Source organism: Acartia tonsa, chromosome 6 (assembly GCF_053477335.1).
Source record: "Acartia tonsa isolate MP-2025a chromosome 6, ASM5347733v1, whole genome shotgun sequence".
Classification (NCBI taxonomy): Eukaryota; Metazoa; Arthropoda; class Copepoda; order Calanoida; family Acartiidae; genus Acartia; species Acartia tonsa.
In genome coordinates, this window is record NC_137265.1 from 51,378,566 (window position 1) to 51,391,115 (window position 12,550).

The following is a 12,550-nucleotide window of genomic DNA, read 5'->3' on the forward strand; positions in this document are numbered from 1 at the left end:
CTATGATGGGTAGATGCACATATATACCCTCTGCATTTTACTATACTCCTTAAGAATTTTAAGATTGTTATTATCCTAGACTTTTAAAACCCTTTTCAGAATTAATAAATTGGGGGTTGGGGCATAAGATGTCCAACTACCCTCTTATCCCCCTCCCCTTCTGTGTATCAGCTTCTCATAGAGCTAGAAGGCTAAAAATCTGTATCTTTTTTTTATATATATAATTTTCGATTTTATTTTTTTTCTTCATTTCTCTGATTTGCAACTTTTGTTATAAGGCCCTTTTAAGATATAGATTGTAGATTTATAATGTTTAAAAAATTTCTATAAATATACAGCAGGGAATAAAATCTATCTTATATATAAATATTGTTATTATACGAGAAATAGATATTTAAGATCTTGATTCTGTTTTAAAAAGGCGTAACCACTGAACCGATCGGATTCTACTCTTCAGGGTATAAACCTATTGGTCCTGTGGAGGTTTTAAGCTATTTTCTTGAGGGGTGGGAAACCCCTAACCCCCCTAAAAACAAAAAAAATCCTCTCCATTTTCTTTTTGTTTATGGGGAAGTTAGTTCTTTACATAAAACTACTTGCAGCCCCAGTAGTACTTTTTATCATACGATGAATAAATATTTTAAAATCTTAATAGTTTTTAAAAGATGTGTGTCAACCCATGCAAATCGATATATTATTACTTGGATGTTGCACCAGATTTTCATGTACTCTGGTAAAGTGATGCTCACATCTGGCTAAAATAAAGACACCCCATCCCCTCTCCTTCTATTTAATGAACAAACTGAAAAATAAATGAGGTCCATATTTGCAAACTAAATTTATGTCAAATATACCCTGTAAATATATCCATGTATACCCTAAATCCATTGCCATGCATTGAATGCTATGGTGTGTAACACAGGACTTAAATAATAACAATATATCCATGTATATATTATATCCATTACCATGTATTGAATACTATGGTGTGTAACACAGGACTCAAATAACAAGAATATATCCATGTATATCCTATATCCATTACCATGTATTAAATACTATGGTGTGTAACACAGGACTCAAATAACAACAATATATCCATGTATATCCTATATCCATTACCATGTATTAAATACTATGGTGTGTAACACAGGACTCAAATAACAAGAATATATCCATGTATATATTATATCCATTACCATGTATTGAATACTATGGTGTGTAACACAGGACTCAAATAACAAGAATATATCCATGTATATATTATATCCATTACCATGTATTGAATACTATGGTGTGTAACACAGGACTAAAATAACAACAATATATCCATGTATATATTATATCCATTACCATGTATTAAATACTATGGTGTGTAACACAGGACTCAAATAACAACAATATATCCATGTATATCCTATATCCATTACCATGTATTGAATACTATGGTGTGTAACACAGGACTCAAATAACAACAATATATCCATGTATATCCTATATCCATTACCATGTATTGAATACTATGGTGTGTAACACAGGACTCAAATAACAAGAATATATCCATGTATATATTATATCCATTACCATGTATTGAATACTATGGTGTGTAACACAGGACTCAAATAACAACAATATATCCATGTATATCCTATATCCATTGTATTGAATACTATGGTGTGTAACACAGGACTCAAATAACAACAATATATCCATGTATATATTATATCCATTACCATGTATTGAATACTATGGTGTGTAACACAGGACTCAAATAACAACAATATATCCATGTATATCCTATATCCATTGTATTGAATACTATGGTGTGTAACACAGGACTCAAATAACAACAATATATCCATGTATATATTATATCCATTACCATGTATTGAATACTATGGTGTGTAACACAGGACTCAAATAACAACAATTAATCATATTTCTGTGTCTATGTAGCTAACCGAATAGGTACAAGGAAGTCTTCTCACCCACTCAAAAGGAATAGTTTTTAGTATTTTCTTTTTGCTTTTGATTTGTAAATTGAAATAGGAAGTTGAGGGTAGACCTAACTCCCAACATCTCCCCACCCTCCCTCAAGTTATATACCCTAGAGGCCTCTAGGGGCGTAGCAAGTAACGTTATAAAGTAAATAAAGATTAATATTTTGGGAAATTTATTTAGATATAAGCTGAAGAAAACAAAATATAACTCAGATAAAAGCAGCAAAGAAAAACCATTGAAAAAAGATTCAATAAGAAGGTAATTTAAATTATACAATCATAATTATATCAGGGCTCAGCATAGGCCACGGATTTAAGACCGCTAAAGTGCAAAAAAGTATTTCAAAAAGATGGAAAGTATGTTTTGGAACAGGTTTAGACATCAAGCTGATTTTTAAAATAGTAAAAAGTCGATTTCCTTGAGACTTACACGCGGCTGCCGAGCCCTGGTAAAATTTGACAAGGATAATTATGTCCATAAATTAAGCAACAACAGAAGTAAAAAGTCAGGTTTTAAAATATTTGTTAACAAATCCAAACATACAAATATCCATTACTAATATAATGATATAGAGTGATTGCACTATATAAATAATTTTTTACAACTAATATGATTTTTTTTATAAATAGCTAATTCTAAAATATTGTTTAGGGAGCCAATACCATTTGGGCTAAAAATCTTTCAAGGTACCTATTTTGTTTTATTTCATAAACAAAAAAGTTGTAATTGGTATTTTGAATCATTCTTTTAGGGCTGCATTGCAGACAACCGATCACTGATTGTTGCATTACATGCCTTTCAAGGACGTCCAAGCTTTTCATTTTAAGGAGGTTAAAATGAGGGGTTTCAAAGGTTTGAGGGGTAATCTAATGTATTCTTATTAGTTGTTTGATATCAATATTTACCATTAATTCTGCTTGTTATGGTTATAATTACCCTTGTTTAGGAATAAGAAGCATGGTTCTTTCAAGAAATATAACCCAGTTTCTTTTGAATCATCCTGTATCTAAACATTAATGCTTCAAATAATGGACATAATCGCTCTTGTTTAGGAATAAGAAGCATGGTTCTTTCAAGAAATATAACCCAGTTTCTTTTGAATCATCCTGTATCTAAACAATTCTTTGAATGGAGCAGGTAAAAATAAGTTAATTTTGAAACAATGGATGTAAAACATACGTGGATGTTATGACAAAAGTAAAATTGTCGTCAATTTATGTTGCTGCTAACACACTTATAGGTAAGTTGTTTATCCAGTAGAATGGAATGGGATGAGGAAAGGGGGTGGAGGGTGGGTATCGTTTTTTATCCCGCTGCGAGTTTCACTTAATAGAGAACTTTAAAATCTGGTAACATCCAATAAATTATAGATATACATTGGTACTGTTAAGCTTTGCAATACATATTTACTTTTTTTCTAAAGGTTTCGATATTTGCATTTTTTTATGACAACGGAACAATCTGCTTGATATATATTTATATAACTTACTCTGTCCGTTTGTCAGGGATACCTATATGCCAGAAGAATTTGTTATTCAAACACTGGTTAGAGTTTCTTCTATGCAATATACCAAAAATCAGGTATTTATCCTAATATAAAGTAGTAGGGTTGGTTTGTTTGTCTGTTAAGATCTCGCTTACTATAAACTTCTTTTGAGAGTTGCTTTACATAGGGCTTGTGATGGTTTCATGCCATTTTGTTTTACATATTTCAAAATTTGATTAAATAACAGAAAATTTAAGGTCTGTTTTAAAAAGATACAGAATATCTTCGTTTTAAACAATAATTAAACCTAGTCAAACATGAATGACTATTTTAACCCTTAACGGTCGGGGGAGGGGCGTTGAACGCCCCCCCATCCGGTTTTTTCTATCTCATTTTCTGTGTGTGAAAGATAAAGAGCCCAAACTGCTTGACTTTTTAAGTGTGGGTATGAGACATAACTAAGAGTTGAAATTTTTTGAATATCTCCATCCTGGCGGGCACAGGATGCCAGCAAACCTGGCAGGGTCATCCAGGTAAAGAGCAAAAATATTTTTTGACTTAAACAAAGCATTTTATCTTACCAAAATACTAAAATATCCTCTAGTAGTACATCCTCATATTAAATACAGGTGTTCAAGTCAATTTTAGGTTCCAGGTATGATCCTGCAGGTCCTGATCCTCCAGGTCTCCAGAAATCTTTAAAAGGCTCCTGTGGCCGCAATTTTTAACTTGGAGACTTCAAATTTTAAACTTAAGCTTATCTTACGTGTCTACATAATGTATTAAAATTTCATAAAGATCCGCCGCCGTTTTCCCGCCGACCGCCGACTGCGGCGGCTGGCAGCTGCCAAGTACAGCTGCGGCCGCTGAAATTATATTTTGATATTTCAAATATAAAATTTACATAAAGATAAACATTTTCTGCAAAAAACATTTTATTCTAGGTTCAAAATAAAAAAAATTACAGCCGTTTGAAATTTATAAGTAATAAAGGACCTAAAAACAAAGGTTGTTAAATAAAAGGGTGAAGGAAGCGAAAATTGACCTTGACTTACTTAAGGTCGGAAATTCATCATAACACAGGGGACTTGCACAAAAAATTTAGCCCCCTAGCTCTAATAGGAACTGAGATAATAGGGTGGGGGGGGGGGCGTTGAACGCCCCCCCCCCCCCCCCCGACTGATTAAGGTGCGGCAAGGGGCCCGACTGTAAGGGGTTAATTTGTTAAATTTATTATATCTCATTATTTTACTATTTAGTGGATTGTTAAGCAAGACTTGAAAAAAAGGTAAAACCATTTTATATATCATTATTATAATTTCCGCTTATAAATATATTGTGAACCTCTAAAAGTTTTATATAATTTGGAGGTAAATGTAGGGATTGAATAAGGCGTTTTACCAGCCTTAAAATTTACCTCGATTCATTGGGCAGCAAAATCCATGCTCCCCTAGGATCTAGGCGTAGAAAGATGAAAGAATAGCGTCAAATCTCCTCTGGACTTTCAATGAAAATTAAATAGCTAAACGCCATCCCGAAACAATGTGAAACATCCTTAAAATGGAGAACTCGTTCAGTGGTTGGTGATACCCTAACGGACAAAAATAAAACGATACCACTTTAAGTTGCTTCGCCCCTAGCCTCTAGGGGGTAATATAAGGAATATAGCCTTAAACCAGCCCAAGACATTTATAAAGCTTCTTTGAAAAGTACAACACATTCGAATCATTAATTATAGGAGATATTTTGCTTCAGACAAAGTAACCTTACTACTTTATATAATAGAATTAAATTTGATTTATTTACGGTTTTCTGTCTGAAACACACACATACACACACACACACCTTTGCAATAGTTTTTTTCTTTTTAGATTTGAAAACAATGTTCGGCTGACTTTGTGGAATACTAATAAGGTGAAAAGAGTTATATATACATAGTGGGGACAATGGGCTGTTTAGTACAATAGTCCCCAAATTTTTATAAGAACGTTTTCTTATTCGTTGGCTTAAAAACTTTAGGGACTTTGAGGGATTTTTATTGGGTTAGTGTTTAAACGTTTCAACCACTCTTACGCTGCAGATGGGGTTATTTTGTAAATCATTAACAGGGATGTTCATCAATTTATTGGCCATTGTCTTATCCCTTTAGATCAGAATAAATATAAAAGGTTATAAATTGCATAATAATTTTTTATTTTTTTAAAATGCTTAAATTCACTTACTCTATCTCTCCGTTTGTCTGTTGCCTTACTCAGGGATCTAAAGGGATAAGACAATGGCCTATAAATTGATATACATAACCAACAATGATGCTCAAAATTACACCTTCTATGAATTACAATTCATGGTTGAAACTTTTGAACACTCAACATGATTAACCAATCAATCAAAACTCAATTAAAATCCCCAAAGTAGTTAAGCCAACTAATAAAAAAACAGGTTATTAAAAAACTTTTGGGACTAGTATAAAAACAGCCCATTGTTCCCTCATTAAAGTAATATATAAATTTATTGTTCCCTCCCTCATTTTTATATAGAAATCATCTTACTGAAAACGAGTTTATGACCACTCTGAAAAATACGTCTATTGTGGAACATCAAATAGAGACAACTTTTTAGACAAAACTCAATAAAAACTAAACCTCATATATGCTTTTACATCAAGCTGAGAGAAAAGAAAAAAAACAAGTTTAAACGCAAAATTGATTAAATAAGATTTAAGTAGAACAGAGCAGTTAAAACAAATCTTTGTTTAATTATCTATCTATCTAACTATTTATCTATCTATTATCTATCTATTTATATATCTATCTATCTATCAATCTATCTATTTTTCTATATATCTACAGTATGACCCTCGAAAAAGTATTTTTTAGCATCCGCAGCCCGTATTTCTCAATTAATTATTAAAAAACGTATATGTCCTTGTTCTCTATAAATTTCCACATAAGTAGATATAAAAATATTTTTTTACCTCCATTAACACCAGAGATTTTTAGAGCTAAAGTTTTGAAAAAGTGACTGTGAAAAAGAATTTTTTTTGTTTCTCATAATTTTTTGATGGTCATATTATGTTTTTATGGCAACTGAATAATGATACACAAAGAAAAACAAGTTAACTAATCATTTCTTTTTTATTACACCAAAAAATATCAATTTTTAATGGCAAAAAATACTACTAAATGAATTGATTATTTGCAAATTTTAGGTTATTTATTTACCCGTATTTATAAAAAGGATTAATAATGACAGTTGCTCCGCCCCCTTTTCTGACATCTCAATCATTTAATAGGGGGTTGATTAAGCTTTTAATACTAAAAAATCATTATGTTGAAATTTTATTTTCTTTATAACTTTTTTGTTATTAAAGTTAGGATTATGAAACAAAAACAATTTTCCTGCTTTATTCATAAAGATTGGTTTGGTTTTTTAATCTAAAACAATTTTGCCTAATAAGTAAGATTTTCAAAATATCATTAAACTAAAAAGACTCAAAAAATATGTGTAAAAAAATGCTTTTTTCTCAAAACCTAAATTTTTTATTTCGTTTTTGTATAAAGTTTCTGCTAGTAACAAAAATTAAAGGATTTCTACCTTAATTTTGCTAAAAAAGTCGTTTCATGTTAAAAGTTACTTTTTCCTCAGTCAATTTTTCAAAACTTTAGCTCTAAAAATCTCCGGTGATAATGGAGGTAAAAAAAATATTTTTATATCTACTTATGTGGAAATCTATAGAGAACAAGGACATATACATTTTATGATAATTCATGAGAAATAAGGGCTGCAGATGCTAAAAAATACTTTTTCGAGGGTCATACTGTATCTATCTATCTATTTATCCCGAAGTCTGAGAATCCAATATTTAGTTCAGAATTGCTTCAATATTTTACACTGGTAGTTCACAAAGTGGAAAAATTATTGTACATGTAAAAGTCACACTCTTCCCAAATAATGTTTAGGTTTTAATAAGAAAAAATTTAAAATAAATGATACTATTGATAAATATTGTAAAGTGTGTTACTTTTTGATATGTTTCATCATTATTTGGCCACAACTCAGTTAAAAATGCTTAAAAAAATATACCTTTTTCAAATAGTTCCTTTACAAGCTGGGGGCCAAAATTTTAACAAAATTTTTCTAAAATGGGACGGGGTATTGTTCACTTTAAAACTATTTTCCAGTATAGATGCCGAAATGAGTAATATACACTGGTTTAGAACCATGTATCTACCATACTAAAAAATAAAAAAATATCATTGTATTACCAACAATTTTCCATAAATGTTAAAATAAAAATCATAGAATAATACCAATTTTGTTAAACAGGGCCTCTTGCAAGGACGTCCAAGGGGAGGGGTAAAGTAGTGATTACCCCCCCCTCCCCAAACGATTTTGGGGTTGTATATGCTTCCAAAATTTTTTTTACATTTTACCCCCCCCCCCCATATAAAAATTACCCCCAACCATTAAGGAGGGGGGGGGGGTAATTTTACCGCCCGGATAAATTTTCTTTGGTGGTAAAACAAATTTGCTGTGTGCTTTGCGCGCCATTTTACTCTCCCTCCAAACACAAATTACCCCCCGGAAATAAAAAAAGCTTGGACGCTCATAGGCTTTTGCCCCTCGGGGGTAACATAACTATTTGTATCTTTCGTTTTTTTTTCATTTTATTATCTTAGGAAAGCTGCCTAAAATACAGTGCAATAAATAACTATTCTTATTCTGTAGCTAAAACTAATTTGTTTATGATTGCCTGTGTTTCCTAATAGCTGAAAAAAGCTTCAATGAAAAATGTATTTAAAAACATCCCAATCATTTTAAGAACATACTTTGTTATAGAGTAACTAGCGGCTAGGCAAAGATCGAATATAAAAAGAGCTTAAACCATCACAGTACCTATGTTAAGCTTACCTAAAATCAGTAGTTATTGAGATCTTAATCTTCAGACAAAAAATGTACTAATTTGAATGATATGGTATGAGTACCTAATATTGCATCCAGGACAACTGTGAAACAGTCGTTCACAGTTTCAATAATTTCTAGTTCATTCTTTTTAATACTTTTATTGAGAACACAATTTATGACCGACACACTTTTTTTTTGGCCAGCAGTACAGCTACTTTACAATTGATGGGTAACATTTATTGGTCAGTTCGTTCATCCAGTAGAGATGGGGGGGGGGAAGGGATTGTAATTTTAGCCAGCTATAAGTTTCACTTTAATAGAGTACATGATAATCTGGTGTAAACCATTGTTCAATTCTAATGTAAAAATTGTTTTTACTATATTAAAACCATGGAGGGAGTGGACATTAGCCTTTAAATTTGGTCCCAAAAGTTTAATTATCATGTACCCTAATTCTTAGACTTAAAACTCTGGAAGATTGATCTTTAAATCATTTCAATGGTGCGCCAAATCGAGGTGAGCCAACTTTCCACCAATGAGAGCACAGCATTTTACGAAATGCCGCGCTGTGATTGGCTGAAATTCGGCGCACCGCGATTTGGCGCACCATCGAAAAGATCCAGCTCAGAGAAATACCAAGGGAAGTCGAAAATTAGGAATGCTAAGCTTTATATACTATTTTTGGCATTCTTAAAAATCTGCAGTGCAAATTTTCTATTGATTTTTTGATAAAAACAAAAGCTCGTGACACAGCATATAAAATAATTATTCACCTACCTAACGGTTATATATTCATTTATCCACCTATTAATCTATCTATCTATGATTCTATATGTCTATCTATCTATCTGTTTATCTATCCATATGTCTCATTGTCTATCCTTCTATCTATCTGTCTATTTATATATCTGTTTGTATGTGTGCCTTTCTGTCAATTTATATACATATCTATCTATCTATCTATCTATCTATCTATCTATCTATCTATCTATCTATCTATCTATCTATCTATCTATCTATCTATCTATCTATCTATCTATCTATCTATCTATCTATCTATCTATCTATCTATCTATCTATCTATCTATCTATCTATCTATCTATCTATCTATCTATCTATCTATCTATCTATCTATCTATCTATCTATCTATCTATCTATCTATCTATCTATCTATCTATCTATCTATCTATCTTTCTATCTATCTATCTATCTATCTAACTTTCAATCTATCTATCTATCTAGAAGGAGGAATGCCATGGACCCTGGAGAAACTGGATCTGTGTATTAACTCTTCAGGTAAATAATTACCATTTATAAATCCATAAATTGAACGTACATCCCCATTTATAAGAAACAAATTAACCTAATTCTGTAGATTTGTAGATTAATAATCTTAATTGACAATTTTAAACAAGGCTAGTTTTAACCAACCAATATTTAGTATCTTGTTTGGAAATTGTTGGTCCGAATTGGTTGTATTTTCCAGGAAGGCTTTATTATTATCTTGGGTTGGTTTTATGCTATTTTCTAAACATCTTCTGTCTTCCACTAGAGGCAAGGGGTAAGCAACTAGTAAAGTAGTTATATAGTAGCTTTGTTACAAAATTATTTCCACTTGACATTGATCCATGATACTGCTAAACTTAAAAGTTGCAAGCAGAGTAGAAACTGTCAACTATTATCAAACCAAGGATGATGTAAAATGTAAAATGTATGGTTCTAGTACTTTCTTGGTTGAAGCATAACTATTCTATAATAAGGTTGTGTCATTATGTCATAACCATTTTATGATTTTATTATTTAAAAGATTAGTTATGGATTGACAAGTATATTGTAACCAGCATAAATTATATTCCAATGTCTCCTCCTTTCCTAGTAAATATAAACTTATCTTGGGATTGAATATATCATTGCAAAAAAGAAAAACCGACCCCTTAATTGCACAACCTTTGTCTGAAGAATTCCTTTACTTAATACCTGTCTCTCGCTCTCTCTCGCTCTCTCTCTCTCTCTCGCTCTCTCTCTCTCTCACTCTCTCCTTCTCTCTCTCTCTCTCTCTCTCTCTCTCTCTCTCTCTCTCTCGCGCTCTCTCTCTGTTTGCAATAGTTTTCCAAGTGAAATGAAAATGAGTTTTTACAGCTATACAAATGATGAGAACTTTACATGTAATTACTTCAGAAAGAAATGGTCAAAAAGCCAGGGAATTGGTTTATAATAACGTTTTCTTATTCGGTAAGGCTTAACAAACTTGGGGACTTTTATCATTACCCTTTATTGGTTGGTTCATTTAGTTCTTGTCTATTTAATGTTTGTATTTTTGTTTTGGGTTTGCTTTGATTACAAAATATCTTGGTGCTTTTTGGTTTTGAATATAGATTAAGATGGTTATGACATGCCCAAATTAGCAACCATAAATATCCTTTAAGATCGTACAGACGGACGGACAAACCTAGCCTACATGTAGATGATAAGCATTGCTCTTGAAAAGTATAGAAAAGCTGTATAAAAGTTTTTAACAAATTCTGGCTATTTTATAATTTAGTGCAAACAAACTTACAAATGCCAGGGATCTAAAGGGATAAGACACTGTCTGATAAATTCATGTACATCCCTAATGATGATACACAAAAGTACTCCTTCTGTAGATTACAATTAGTAGATGAAACTTAATGAATCAACCAATCAAAATTCTATAAAAGTCCCCAAAATTGGTTTGTCAACAAATAAGAAAAAATTATTATTAAACTTTGGGGACTAGTGTTGGAAATAGCATAATGTCCCCTCCCTCCCTGAACAAATGCACAACTTTTTTAGTTGGGAAGGTACACAATGATAGTCACTGTCCTTATGTCTGTCTATCGGTAATGCTAGGTTTTTTTTAAATTCCGTAAAATGTCATACTTAATTATTGTTTAAATTATGATATTGTTCCAAAAACCAGATGAATAGAATAAAAAATTCTAAATGGACTTTCTTGTAACGATTATATAGGAAGCTACGCTTTCTAAAACGTTCCTAAATAATATAGGAACCATCATGCAAAGTTTACAATAGATAGGGCAACTCTAACATGTCTAACCGTTATGGAAAGACATATGGACTGACGGATCGACCCTTTAAAAAGGAGATTCTGAAATGATAACGACTGCTAGTGGTTTAAAAAAAGCTTCGCTCCTATCGATCATGATTATCCCTTTTTGTCATGAAAATAGCTGCACTTTTGGAAATATCATTCCTTTATTATCTTACTAGCGGCTACGCCCCTAGAGGCCTTTAGGGCCCCTTGAGGAGGGGAGAGTCGAATTTATAACCCAATTTCTTATTTTAGATTTTAAAAGAAAAAGTAAAAAAAAATTATGGGGGTGCCCCCCCCCCCCCCCAATTTTTAATTTAAGATAAAAAAAATTTGAAAAAAAATTTGGGGGGGATTTTTCATTTTTTGGGGGGTTGGGGGTGTCTCACCCCCCAAGGAAATAGTTATAAACCTTCCCTGGACCTATGAAAAGCTACCCTGTTAAGAAGAACCCGATCAGTTCAGCGGTTAGCGAGATCCTTTGGTACAAACAAACACACAAACACACAAATACACAAACATACAGACACACAAACATCCTGTTACTTTAGTATAAGGATATAACTTCATTTATTATTTTTTTAGCTTCTTTAAAAAATCATTGCGCAAGAAGTTATTTTTTTCCAGTTTTGCTTTGAATCTGATTAATATCTGATGGATTAAAACTATTTCTGAGCTGTACATAAAAATCATGTATAGCATCGTATTACAGATAATTTTTATACAAATAATAAAATGAAAATTACAAAATTAAAAGCAATTTTGTTAGCCTTAGCCTTCGGCTTCTCGGGACTAATGAAAATGGTTTTAGTCATTCATAATTTTTCATTTTAATTCTAAGATGTCTATAATACGATGCAATAAATAACTATTATTATTTTAGGATTTACCATTTATTTTGGATAAACAGATAAATGATCATCTGATTATGAATAAATTCATTACATCAGTAAGTCATTTTTTTTCTCAGAAATTTCTAAGTAATTCTAAATAAATAATCTTTATATAACAGTAACAGGATGTCTGTTTGTTCTACTAACGCTAACCACTAAATCGATATGATTTTCCTTTACATAGTAGCTT

General features: G+C 31.7%; 1 protein-coding gene across 1 annotated transcript in view; it reads left to right on the forward strand.

Annotated features, from left to right (window-relative positions):
* The window catches only part of LOC145323417 (beta-1,3-galactosyl-O-glycosyl-glycoprotein beta-1,6-N-acetylglucosaminyltransferase 4-like), a 35,514-nt gene that overhangs the window by 22,623 nt on the left and 341 nt on the right, over positions 1 to 12,550 (forward strand). Inside the window, exons 9-16 of the mRNA XM_080165832.1 lie at positions 2,182 to 2,259; positions 2,653 to 2,687; positions 3,054 to 3,138; positions 3,507 to 3,582; positions 4,747 to 4,775; positions 5,359 to 5,401; positions 9,637 to 9,690; positions 12,351 to 12,416. Of these exons, the coding sequence (XP_080021958.1) occupies positions 2,182 to 2,259; positions 2,653 to 2,687; positions 3,054 to 3,138; positions 3,507 to 3,582; positions 4,747 to 4,775; positions 5,359 to 5,401; positions 9,637 to 9,690; positions 12,351 to 12,416 (466 nt within the window). The remainder of the gene's footprint in view (positions 1 to 2,181; positions 2,260 to 2,652; positions 2,688 to 3,053; positions 3,139 to 3,506; positions 3,583 to 4,746; positions 4,776 to 5,358; positions 5,402 to 9,636; positions 9,691 to 12,350; positions 12,417 to 12,550) is intronic.